The 13907-nt window shown below is 42.7% G+C and overlaps 1 protein-coding gene across 1 annotated transcript; it reads left to right on the top strand.

Annotated features, from left to right (window-relative positions):
• Positions 1–12872: 12872 nt before the first annotated feature.
• LOC149459354 (zinc finger CCHC domain-containing protein 18-like) lies at positions 12873–13907 on the top strand. The gene has a single exon (XM_089681220.1). The coding sequence runs from the start codon at positions 12873–12875 to the stop codon at positions 13905–13907; it is 1035 nt and encodes a 344-aa protein (XP_089537346.1).

Raw genomic sequence — 13907 nt, 5'->3', positions numbered from 1 at the left:
TATTATCCTGCTGAAAGAGAGAATACACCACAGCTGTGCATGTGATGTAAAAGTAAACATGATTCTAATGCTAACTGTAGGTGCTTTTGGCTGTGGTCACAGGTCAGCATGGGCACCCTGACCAGACTGACGCTACATAGCCCAATACAAAACAAATTGCAATGCCTATTTTTTCTGCTTTCACAACATCAACTTCAGGGATAACATGTTTACTTGCTGCCTAATATATCTGACAGACTTTAAGATGCCATTTTAATATCCATGTATTTACTTTACCTGTCAGTGGTCATTATTATTTATAGGTATTTATATAGCCCCATCAATGTATGTAGCACTTTTCATATATTGTACATTCACATCAGTCCCTGCTCTCAAGGAGCTTATAATCAAAGGACCCTGACTCACATTCATACATACACATACTAGGACTATAGAAACTTAAAAAAATTAAGACTTACAACCACTCTAAATGCATTGTATGGCACCTTGTGTACTTATGTCATTTATTTACAGTTTGCAGTTTATATTGCTATAGTACTGACACTCTGATAGTCCCCTCCACTGTCTACTTACAGAAGACTTTGTATTTTGTGAATGGGTTCACATGATACATAGTGTCATGTGACTGGGAAAGAGGAGAGGTCGGGTGGGCAGTGGACCCTTTGGCTGTCTTAAAGGAGATCAAATTCTAAACGTTAAATTAAAGAGAGGAATCCATGAGGTCACATACACCTTATTGGACTTAACCCAGTAAGCCAGCACATTTTATACAGTGAGTTAAATTCCGAAGTTTTTCATGTCCCGATGAAGGGAGCAGAGCTACAGCCCTTGAAATGTGTTGGCTTTTCAAACAAACTATCATTGGAATAAATGTTTATTTGGACTTGAATACCACAGTGTGCCGCTTCAATTCCTTTTTTCAAAACCTGCATGTGCAGAAGCTCCCAGCCCAATATTCAGATAGATTTGATGCACACCATTGCCATACTGTTGAATGATAACAATAATATAACACACTATATAGAAGCTCCAGCACCTCTTATCCCCTTTCTCGAGAACAATACTTTCTAAAGCTGGCCATACACTAGTTGATTTTTGAATAGACGTTACATAGTTGGTTACATAGTTAGTCTGGCTGAAAAAAGACAAAAGTTCATCCAGTTCAACCATAAAAAAAAAAAAAAGTTATAATCCTATACCCACAGTTGATCCAGAGGAAGGCAAAAGATCCCAGTAAAGCATGATCCAATTTGCTCCTGCTGGGAAAACATTTCCTTCCTGATCCCCCAAGAGGCAATCGGATATTCCCTGGATCAACGTTACCTATAAATGTTAGTATCCAGTTATAGTCTCTGTATCTAAGAAAGAATCCACTGATCCGGCCAGAACCGACTCTTGAGGGAGTCTATTCCACATTTTCACACCTCTTACTGTAAAGAAACCTTTCCGTGTTTGGAGATTACATTTCTTTTCCTCCAGATGTAAAGAGTGCCCCTTGTCCTCTGTGATGACCTCAGGGTGAATATCTCTACACCGAGTTCACTATATGAACCACTGATGTATTTATACATGTTGATCATATCCCCCCATAATCTCCTCTTCTCAAGAGAGAATAAATTCAGTTCCTCTAATCTTTCCTCATAGCTGATCTCCTCCATGCCTCGTATCAGTTTGGTTGCCCTTCTCTGTACTTTCTCCAGTTCCCCAATGTTCTTTTTGTGAATTGGTGCCCAAAACTGAACTGCATATTCCAGATGAGGTGTTACTAATGATTTGTACAGGGGTAATATGATATCTCTCTCTCTGGAGTCTATACCTCTTCTAATACAAGAGAGGATTTTGCTCGCTTTAGAAACCACAGCTTGGCATTGCATGCCATTATTAAGCTTGTGATCTACCAGAACCCCCAGATCCTTCTCCACCATTGATTCCCCCAGTTGTACCCCCCCTAGTATGTCTGATGCATGCATATTCTTAGCCCCCAAGTGCATAACCTTAGATTTATCAACATTAAACCTCATTTGCCACATAGTTGCCCAATTAAACAGTTCATTGATGTTGGCTTGTAAGTTGGAGACATCCTGTAAGGACATTATTCCACTGCACAGCTTGGTGTCATCTGCAAATACTGAAATGGTATTTTCAATCCCAGACCCTATATCGTTGTATGAACATTTGAACAGAAATTCTTATCAGTACATTCAGTTGACTAATGTGGGTTGAATGTACCTGAAAAACAATTTACTTTTAACATTCGATTTTGGAAGGAACAGGCTTTCCTTAACAAAAATTACATTCACTGTTAGAAATTCATTAATTCGAGATTCCATCCCATCCTGCTCCTTTGGGTTTTCTCATTATTTCGGCTGCAAACGTATGTTGAGTTCGACCCCACTAATGATTAGAAAATGAAACAAATGTTCTTAACCACCTCCCGTCTGGCAGTTGTATATAAACGGCCGGACAGTGGCAGTGCAGGGTCGGGTGGCTGTTCATAAATGGCTTTCCTGGCCCCCTGCTTGTGCACGCTCCCTGGGAGTGCGCAGCACCGCGATCCGGTGCCTGCTGTGTCCTCCGGACACAGCGAAACACCGATCGTCGGACGGGACCTCCGTGCGAGGTCCCGATCATGTGATCACTGATTAGCCAATCAGTGATCACATGAAGAGTAGTAAGAAAGACATCTGACATCATTGCTTACTACGTGTGAAATCTGTGAATGATCACAGATGTCACATGGTACAAAGCTATTCACAAAAGCCTTGTACCATGTGACAAGCTGTGACCAATCACAGCTCACACAGTAGTTCTCAATGGCTGCAAGAATGCAGCTACAGAGAAGGAGAAATGATTGCTTTTACATCCTTTATTGGTGTAAAAGCAATCAGTTTAAAAAAAAAAAAAATCTTCATCACCCCCCACAAGTAGTACACTGTCACTATGGTGACACTGTACTGCTAGGGTGAAAGTATGTAAAATATAAATAAATAAATAAATAATATAAAAAAAATAAAAATGTAAAAAAAATTATATTTTTTGGTTGTAAACTAATTTGGGTTATTTTTTTTACTAAAAATATAACGGAATAAATTTTGGCCAAGATTTATTATGAAATAATATTTATTTGCAACATTTTATAAGAAAAACACTTTTTTTCAAAATGTTTGGACTTTTAATTTACATAGCAAAAAAAAATAAAAATCCCAGTGGTGAATAAATACCACCAAAATAAAGCTTTATCTGTCTCACAAAATGCTAAAAAATTCATATGGGTACAGTGTTGCATGACCGCGCAATTGTCATTCAAAGTGTGATAGCGCTGAAAGCTGAAAATTGCCCTGGACAGGAAGGGGGTGAAAGTGTCCAGACAGGAAGTGGTTAAAACAAAAATTTGTAAACAAAATTACACTAGTGTATGGCCAGCTTTCATCACTCCTCTGTAAAAAGAATGCAGTAAGTGAAGTGAGAGTAAAGTAAGAATCCCTGGTCTGTCTAGTTTTTTTGGGTCAGTGACTCCAAAAGTATGTTTAAAAGGGCAGCTTAACAGTGGCAGCTAACATATTTTCTTATTGGGCTGATTTATAAAGCCTTAGAATGGTCTTTGAAGAGAAATGTGGTCAAAGCTTTTTTTTCCTTACTTCTTTTGTGGGTCACAGGAGTGAACATAAAGTGACACTAAAGCTTTGGGGTTTTTTTGTTTTTGTTTTGTTTTTTTAAATACATGTATATACTTACCTGCTCTGTGCACTAATTTTGCACTGAGCAATTCCAATCCTCTTCATTTCGGGTCCCCGCAAGCACTCCCGGCTCCTCCCTCTGAAGCAGTGCTCCCAGGGACACCGTTGCGTGCTTGTCTCCGAGCTACTGCTCTATGCGCCCATAAGACACATAGCTTGATCCCATCCCCGCTCTCTCCTCATTGGCTCACTGGCTGTGATTGAAAGCAATGGCAGCCAATAGGCTCCTGCTGCTGTCTCAGCCAACGAGGAGGAAGAGTCCCCAGACAGTAGAGGCTGTTGAGAACATCGCTGGATCTGAGTGGGGCTCAGGTAAGGACTGGGGGGGCTGCTGTACACAGAAGGATTTTTATCTTTTTGCATAGAATACATGAAGGTAAAAAATCTTGAGCCTTTAGAACCACTTTAATTTTGCTTTCCTGTGACCCAGAGTCAGCTTAAATTGGGATATTGCCTGCTATCAGCTGATGTCACAGAGGTGCTCCAGGCTCTGGAAAGATCCCGATCATATTGTCGGAATCTACCCAGCTGCTGGCGTCAGCTCTCAGAGAGTGATGATTGCTGGTGGGCAAACAACAGGGTGGAATTCCCAACAGCAGTGTTGTCATCCACAAGCATCCACTGGCATTGTTGGAGGGGAGATAGTCAAGTGACCACAGAAAAAAAACAAAAAAGGTATTTACAATGCGGTGTATGCTTCACTGTAGGTGATGGAGGACAATGGGGGTGGCAGCATTTAAACAGTCGGTGTTACAATGCCTAACATTCTTCTTCAAGTTCATCACGTCCACTTTCAGAAAGCTGCATCTGCCCACTGCTGACATCAAATAAAGTCCCACACACACCCAGTACAATCATCAGCATAGTAGTGAGTTGTCATTGGCAGCTATCCTGAGAGCAAGCTATGCTGCTTTGGAATGAGAGTAATGTCACCACAGCACAGCAGAAAGCACATTTGGGGATGCTGACACCTCTGCTAATGTGTGCATGCTCTGTTTTACTGTCAGCAGTGCAGTGTGTAATGTGCAGCATTTATTGCTGACATTTTAATGAGAGTGCTTTTGCAGCCTTTAGTACTGCTTTAAAAACAAAGAAAGGTGTGTAAAAAAAAGTCTATCATCTAATTACATTTTCTGTGCTGCGTTAGGCAAAGAAAATGTAATTGGACAAGAGACTTTTTTTGGCTGTGTAAGCAGAGAGAACTGTCTGAGATACCATAGGCTCAATATCACAGTCTGCATTTTATGAATGGGCTGTGCTATACAAACTGCAGTTTTTAACACTGTGGAGTAAAACTATAAAGTCCCTTACAGGTCACCATGCCCTTCTCCCCTATGTAATGGTTTTAGCCCCCATTCACATCAAGCCCGACTTTGAAATCGTGCAACTTACAGTGAAGTCGCACGATTTCAAATTCGGGGGACCTGCCGATTTCAGGTGCAATTTGCAAGACATCTGCTACAGATGTCTATGCAAATCGCACCAAAAGTAGTGCATGTACTACTTTTGACATCGGTACAAGTCAGAACCGCACCGATATGACCGCTCCAATTGTGGACAATAGGGTACGACTTGGCATGCGCTTTGCTAGTCGCAGGACAGACAAATAGCATGACAAGTCGCACCGTTGTGAAAGGGGTGTAAGTCAATTCTGAATGCTGCAGCTGGTGGTACAAACTAGCCCCCTGCACAGTGCTGCAATCAACAATGTTCACGCTCCCTGAATAGCAATGTTGATTGGAGCTTTGTGCAAAGGGCATTGGAGATTCAGATCCAGATCATTGTGCACTGTGTTGAGCTGTGTCTCAGATCCCTAGCGTGCACTAGGCATATGCAATTTTAGCAATGGATGTAGCATTTTCTTATGAACCAGTCTGATTGAATCACAGTAAGCACTGTGCTGTAAATAGCTGAATTCAATTTGGCATCAGCCTGTTTTAGGGCGGGACATTGATGAGAGAGGGGCATTGCTGAGAGCCAGGCATGCTTCATGTACATGTGCTGACAAAGGACATGCTGAGAAAAGGAGAGCAGAAAGAACAAAACAGCTGAGTTGCTGCTCAGTCACTATCGATTCTCAGACTGGTAGACACAAATCCAACACCTCCTACGCTCAGAGACCCAGATCAGAAGAAGGCCAATCGAACAATATGATGAAAGTATAATGTTCATCCAACACTGATCAAAGGTTGTCACTTGTACGGCTCAAACACGAAGCTGGGGAAGCCTGATAACAACTGTAGTAAAGAACAAAAAACAAAGCGCACCAACCTTGCGCATTACCTTAGTAGGCACTTAAAAAATTTATTGATAAGAAATATACTCACAAGAGTAGCAATATAAAAGGCATGTAACAATGAACAGCGAAAAAACTGGGTTAGGAAACGTGCAAATCCCATCAGGAAGGGAGATACTCTCTTGGTCAAGCTGATGAGTTTGGAAGGGGGGTCCCTTCTTCCTCAGAGGTTGGTGTGCTTTGTTTTTTGTTCTTTACTACCATTCTCAGATGGGGCAGAACTATAGAAGAATTAGGTCAGGTCATGAGCTGTACTGCCTAGTAGAGTTGAGATCTCTCGATATGATTTATAGATATACACTCACTTTGGCAGGTAAAGCTGCTTCCATATATGTATTTCAACAATTTATCTGTTTTCCTGAAGTTCATTGCTAAATTCTGATGCAGTCTGCTTAGCTTCTAATGGCTCTTGTTTATCTTTTTTATGTCATGTAGTTAAGTAGCACATACACTATATTGCCAAAACTATTGGGACGCCTGCTTTTACACACATGAACTTTAATGGCATCCCAGTCTTAGTCCATAGGGTTCAGGCCCACCCTTTGCAGCTATAACAGCTTCAACTCCTCTGGGGAGGCTGCCCACAAGGTTTAGGAGTGTGTCAAGGTGAATGTGTCTATGGGAATGTTTGACCATTCTTTCACAAGCGCATTTGTGAGGTCAGGAACTGATGTCGAACGAGAAGGCCTGGCTCACAATCTCCGCTCTAATTCATCCCAAAGCTGTTCTTTTGGGTTGAGGTCAGGACTCTGTGCAGGCCAGTCAAGTTCCTCCACCCCAAACTCGCTCATCCATGTCTTTATAGACCTTGTTTTGTGCACTGGTGCGCAGTCATATTGGAACAGGAAGGGTCCATCTGTTCCCACAAAGTTGGGAGAATGGAATTGTCCACAATGTCTTGGTATGCTGACGCCCTAAGAGTTCCCTTACTGGAACTAAGGGGCTATGCCCAACCCCTGAAAAACAACCCTGGCAACCGCCAAACCCAGACACATCCATCGGATTGCCAGGTAGAGAAGTGTGATTCATCACTCCACAGAACACATCTCCATTGCTCCAGAGTCCAGTGGCGGCATGCTTTACACCACTGCATGTGACCCTTTGCATTGCACTTGGTGATGTAAGGCTTGGATGCAGCTGCTTGGCCATGAAGCTCTCTACGCACTGTTGTGCTAATCTGAAGGCCACATGAAGTTTGGAGGTGTTTAGCTATTGACTCTGCAGACAGTTAGCGACTTCTGTGCACTGTGCTCTTCAGCATGCTCTGACCCCGCTCTGTCATTTTACGTGGCCTACCACTTGGTGGCTGAGTTGCTGTTGTTCCCAGTTGCTTCCACTTGTTATAATACCACTAACAGTTGACTGTGGAATATTTAGTAGCAAGGGAATTTCACAGATGGACTTATTGCACAGGCGGCAACCTTTTACGGTACCACGCTTGAATTCACTGAACTCCTGAGAGTGACCCATTCTTTCACAAATGTTTGTAGAAGCAGTCTGCATGCCTAGGTGCTTGATTTTATACACCAGTGGCCATGGAAGTGATTGAAACATCTGAATCCAATGAGGGGTATCCCAATACTTTTGGCAATATAGTGTATCAGCAAACATGGACACATCTCTGACATTAGGTGTACACTTGTGTATTGTGTGTCCATATCTTACATGATCTGTGAGCCTCTCCACAATATTTAACAACCAACAGTGAAGGTTGTGCCAGAGAGAGTTGCATCTTTCAAGCTGTGTAAATTTTGTACCTGTGAATGTAGGTCCCTGCTGTTAAGTAAAGTTGGGTTTTTTTAAAGTCTATGCATTGCCCACTTGATAATTTTGCATGAAGTATAGAGAAATCTAAATCATTATAAAATTTTTTGCTGTCTGTGCCTTGATGGGGTGATTTACCTTCAGTCTCAAATATGTAACAGGAGCATGAGAGGAAATTCCATTCTCAGGGCCCGTTCATGCTGAAATGTCATGCAGGAAAGTCATGTTTAGTGCACTGCGTGTTAATGCTCTGCCCTTGCCAGACGTGCATGGATGGCAATTAGTTGTTGATGGCATCCTAAATGCATCTAGCAAACACAGCATGTTTGCAGCCACCAAACCGAATGGCACTGCAGTTACCATGTGGCTTGGTGCAGCGTGAGCTGAACAAATAGTTCTTGTATTTTGTTTTGTTGTGTCTTGTTTCGGTACATTTGGCATGCCATTGAAATGAATGGGCTGTCAAAGCTGGCATTGCTAAGACCACGCAGGAACATGTGTTCGAATGTGCATGCTCCAGTGTGAACTGGCCCTCAGACAGTTATCAATGAAACAGGTGTTTCAGTTGGCAGACATCCCCTCACCTCTTCTTCTGGGGACATTTTGGATTTTCCTCCCTTTGTACCTTGGTGACAGTGGTATTCTGTGTCCTGGAACTTTGTCCTTGAACACACAGGGCCCTGAATACTGGAACCACACAGTACAATGTATAGCCCTGTCCAGACCATAGATTTTGATAAACTGTCTGCAGAGGGGCTGAACACTGCAATTGTCCCTTTCAGACACAATAAAGTATTAAGAGGGACATGCTGCAGTTGGATGGCCCCATGTGCAAGGGGCCTAAGTGGTATATTTATAAAGCAGGGAATGTGACTTTCACAAGACAATCAACTAAGAGACCAGCCAGAAGCACAAGGGAAACTTTGCATTGAATGTAGGTACCATCCCGTGTGGTGGAAAACTATTTAAAGGATAAGTTCACGTTTTGTAACATGTTACATGTTACACCCATATTTAGGGTGTAACATGTAACATGTTACAAACAGACCAGTCCCTGCACCCCCCCAATCCCTGTTGTGACAGCTAGCGGGGGATCTTTTCTTTAAAAAAGTGGCCGAGCGGGGCTCCGGCCGCATCACTCATTCAAAGTGTTCTGTGAAGGAGTACACAGCACGTTCTGACAACATTGGCTTGTAGTTGTCAATGAACTACCAAGGCGCTGTGGAGCGCCAGGGTCATTTATTGAGCCTTCCTGTCAGCAAGTATCTGCTTGCCCGTACGGAATGTTCGAGCAAGCACATACAATGACAGGTCAGAGGGAGATCTGCATGGCACCAGTGATCTGCTGATCGCTTGTGCAATGCTTTAGAGGCTCCAGAAACAAACTAGTAAATGCACATTTTTGTTACCTGTAAAAAAATGTGCATTTATTATTTTTTGTGAAAAGGCAAACGTATCCTTTAAGACTTTAATAAATATACCCCTAATTGAAAGGGAGATATAACATTTATGAAAAGCTTGATCTCCACTACATCTGAAAATTTAAAAAAGGGAAGACCTTTTAAGGAGAAGCCAACATGTGGTGTTGCATATATTTGGGAAACTATGCAAATGCATGTTTAACCTTTTGAAGCTCAGCTCCAGCTAAAACTGCTGTTTGGGATAAGGAATAGAAGCAGCTTTTCATTGTTGTCTATGCCCTCATTAGGGGGATTTCTCCCCACTTCTTGTCTATGAAGGGGTCAGACAGAACAGAAAATAAGGGGAAAGCTCTATACTTCATGTCTATATGATAGGTATCAGAAAGAAGGTGAAAGGAATCTCCCCAATGGAAAGACAGGCAGCATTTAAAACTTGCAGCTACAGTGGGGATCGAAAGTTTGGGCACCCCAGCTAAAAATTTGTATTAATGTGCATAAAGAAGCCACGGAAAGATGGATGCATCAAATTACAGATTAGACATTCTTATAATATGTCAACAAAAGTTAGATTTTATTTCCATCATTTACACTTTCAAAATAACAGAAAACAAAAAAATGGCGTCTGCAAAAGTTTGGGCACCCTGCAGAGTTAATATCTTGTACTGCCCCCTTTGGCAAGTATCACAGCTTGTAAATGCTTTTTGTAGCCAGCCAAGAGTCTTTCAATTCTTGTTTGAGGTATCTTTGCCCATTCTTCCTTACAAAAGTCTTCCAGTTCTTTGAGATTTCTGGGCTGTCTGTCACGCACTGCTCTTTTAAGGTCTATCCATAGATGTTGAGGTCAGGAGATTGTGAAGGCCATGGCAAAACCTTCAGTTTACGCCTCTTGATGTAATCCCCCGTGGATTTCAAGGTGTGTTTAGGATCATTATCCATTTGTAGAAGCCATCCTCTCTTTAACTTCAGCTTTTTCACAGATGGCATCAAGTTACCATCCAAAATTTGCTGAAATTTTATTGAATCCATTTTTCCTTCTACTCGTGAGATGTTTCCTGTGCCACTGGCTGCAACACAACCCTAAAGCATGATTGATCCAACCCCATGCTTAACAGTTGGACAGAGGTTCTTTTCATTCAATTCTGTGCCCCTTCTTCTCCAAACGTACCTTTGCTCATTCCGGCCAAAAAGTTCAATTTTAACCTCATCGGTCCACAGAACTTGTTTCCAAAATGCATCAGGCTTGTCTATATGTTCATTTGCAAAGTTCAAACGATGATTTTTGTGGTGAGGACGTAGAAGAGGTTTTCTTCTGATGACTCTTCCATGAAGACCATATTTGTACAAGTATCTCTTTATAGTGGAATAGTGTACCACAACTCCAGTGTCTGCCAGATCTTTCTGGAGGGATCGTGCAGTCAAACGTGGGTTTTGAATTGTTTTTCTCACAATCCTGCGAGCTGTTCTGTCTGATATTTTTCTTGGTCTTCCAGATCTTGCTTTAACTTCCACTCTTCCTGATGACTGCCATTTCTTAATTACATTCCGAACAGAGGATATTGACATCTGAAAACGCTTTGCTATCTTCTTATAGCCTTCTCCAGCTTTGTGAGCGTCAACTATTTTCAGTTTCAGTTTTCTAGACAACTGCTTAGAAGAACCCATGGTGCTGATTGTTGGGGCAAGGTCAGATGAGTCTGGGCATTTAAAACCTTTGAGATTGACATCACCTGGTCTTCCCAGACGATGATTGAGAACAATCCATGACACTGGCAGGTCTCAGCTTGGCAAAGGGGGCAGTGCATGCTATAAATTCTGCAGGGTGCCCAAACGTTTGCAGACGCCATTTTTTTGTTTTCTGTTATTTTGAAAGTGTAAATGATGGAAATAAAATCTAACTTTTGTTGACATATTATAAGAATGTCTAATCTGTAATTTGATGCCTTTTGGAGATTTTTCCATCTTTCCTTGGCTTCTTTATGCACATGTAGCAGGAGATATTAATCCTGTCTCATGGCTGTGATCTGCTGACTGGCCTCTCCTGTGTAACCTGACACTTGCCCTGACACAGACAAAGCAGTGAGGGATTTCAGCCCCCCCTTCTCCTCTCAGACTGTAAGAGAGTGAGAGAGCCAATTACAAGAGCCATTAAAGGAGCCAATGACAAGGACTCTGTCAAACAGGAAGTGCAGGTGCAAAGCATTGTGGACGATGGAGTCTTGAACCGAAACGGCCTTATAGGCTAATATGGAGATAGAATTATAAAAGAACTACGAAAGCCATCATGCTGAGGGAGAGCAGAGTGAAGGGATCCATCTTGGGGTTTTTTTCTCCTGAGGAGAGGAGACTGCATGTGGCAGCAGAGAGATTGGACCTGGCAAAGAAGTGCTTTTGGGCAGTGCACTGCATGCTTAGTGATCTGCATCAGCCAAGGGAACATCCAAACTGAGAGAAGTGGCTTACAGTACAGAGGCCATCCTGACAATGTGAAGTGCTCATCCTGAGGTGACCAGAGGAACCTGTCATTTCCAGGACGATCATTTGGGCCTTTGTCACAGGATCTGGTGAGAGGGATTTTTCCCACTGTCAGATGACAGGAACACTGCACACATACTGCATCATACCTTGCTCAAATTCACCAGGCACTGGGTTGTGTAGATGGCCCTGCTGAACAGACACAGTATTCGCTTTGCTATACAAATACTGCCACTGGATTACAATTATACTTTAAGTGTTTAAGGAGTTTAAGTGCACCAACGAAAGTGGCTAGCTGAAGATCCCAAGATTCATCCTGTTACCAAGAGACTGAAGTTACTGGTGCCATACGGGCACGCGCATGCGTATTTAGGCCTCTATATTGCATGGTGTGTGAGGGATTAGCTTTACCTTGGAAAGCAGCTATTAAGCATCATTTGGATACAGTGTTTGCCTATTGGGCTTGTGGTGTCGGGGGTTAGAAGGGAGAAGTTTGACACAATAGAGTCATTCTTCTGCCCTCCTCCTGCTTGGTTATCATAGAGCCGAATCTATGTAGAGGAGGTAATTCCACTTTCAGGTTGCCATTTAAGTGTTTCCTCTGCTCTTGGGGTTAATTCATGGTTGGAATCCCCTGAAAGCAGCCTGAGTGTAAAAGTGAGTTATATTGCTTTCGGTCACAGTATTTGCTGTTCTCTTGATTCTCCTAACATATACCTGTTGTTAATGTTTATTACTTCCCATAGAGGTCTTACAGTAAAGCTGATCTCTGTGTTTTATTATAACATGTGTGCTTTTCATTGATCCTTGCACTTACACTATTGCCAGGTGTGCCAGTTGGGGCTGAGACAGTTCTTGGGGTTGAGAAGCAGAGTGGCGGAGTGAACAAACTTAAGCAGCCCCTACGGGGGTATCGCTACATGTGGGGGCTCGTCCGGGATAATTTCCAATACTCTGCAATCAACTCTTAAAGATAGTGCCATGCTGGACCCATAAGTCAGAACCTCAAAGCCAGGGACATCCTCAGAAGAATCCCCTTCTCTGCTAGTGGCTGAGTTTGGCAAACTAGTTACAGGGCTTCTCAAAAACTCAGTAGGGTCCACCAATTATGAGTATCGCAAACTACAGTTCTTCTCGGGGAAAGTTCCCACACCTTCAGGAGAAGATGACTTTTATACTTGGATGGATCAAGCCATCCAAGCGGTGGAAGAGTGGGATGTGGTTGACACGGTAAAGAGACAGAGGGTGGTAGAGAGCCTGCGGGCACCAGCTTCTGATGTAGTTCGAAACCTGAAACGGGATAAACCCACCTGCTCAGTTTCTGAGTGTCTAGAAGCACTCTGTGAAGTTTATGGGAGAGTTGAAGATTGCACAGAATTAATCTATCTCTTTCGTCACACTTATCAAATGGAGGGTGAGAAATTAATAAACTATGTCACACGGCTGGATAAAACCCTTCAACAAGTTTTAATGAAAGGTGGGATGAAAGCTGAAGAGGCCAATAAATCCTTAATGCTACAGGTGCAAAGGGGAGCCCAGCCACTGGATCCCATTGTGTTACAACTTCGATCCAGGAGTCCAACTGACCTCCTCACTTACTCCAAATTCATAAAGGCTATTAGAGAGGAAGAAGCTCTCATTGCAGCCAAGGCACAGATACCTGAGTCTGCCAAGGGTCTTAAACATGGCGCTACGGCTTACATCATACAGTCTGGGTCTGCATTGGAGACCAGCTCAGATAGAGGGCCCGTCAGCTCTATTGACACTTTGACACAAGCTATAGTTCAGTTGGCACAGGCGCAAACTACTCTACAGCAAACATTCTGTGGAATTCAGAAAACAGTAGGACAAGTGATGGAAGCCCATGCCGATATGCAACAATCACTTGAGGAAGTTAAGCAGACGGTGTCCACTCTGATCAAGGAAGGAAGGGGTGTTGTCTCCTCTAACGATAAGAAGTGTTATCGCTGTGGAGAGGAAGGCCATTTAATCGCTAATTGCTCAAACGAAGAGAACCTGACAGACCTTACTGCAGAGTTGGTGAGAGCATTAAAGAAGTTGTCTCTTGGAAAGTCGCAGAAAAACCTTCAGAAGGCCCCGGTGAAGGAGCAAACTGGGTGCCCATCTGAAGTAGAGAGCTTCATAAAAAAAGACAAGAGGAGACAGCGGCGGAAGTTCAACCCTTTGCAGAAGGCTCCTGTTGTAGCCTCTGAGTGA

Source organism: Staurois parvus, unplaced genomic scaffold (genome assembly GCF_062004578.1).
Source record: "Staurois parvus isolate SC_StPar_1 unplaced genomic scaffold, SC_StPar_1.0 ptg000262l, whole genome shotgun sequence".
Lineage (NCBI taxonomy): Eukaryota > Metazoa > Chordata > Amphibia > Anura > Ranidae > Staurois > Staurois parvus.
The sequence above is the reverse complement of the archived record's forward strand: the minus strand, read 5'-3'. Positions and strand labels throughout refer to the sequence as shown.

What these genes read in the sequence shown, in the direction of transcription:
- LOC149459354 (XM_089681220.1), top strand. Translation starts at nt 12,873, where the DNA reads ATGGATCAAGCCATCCAAGCGGTGGAAGAGTGGGATGTGGTTGACACG.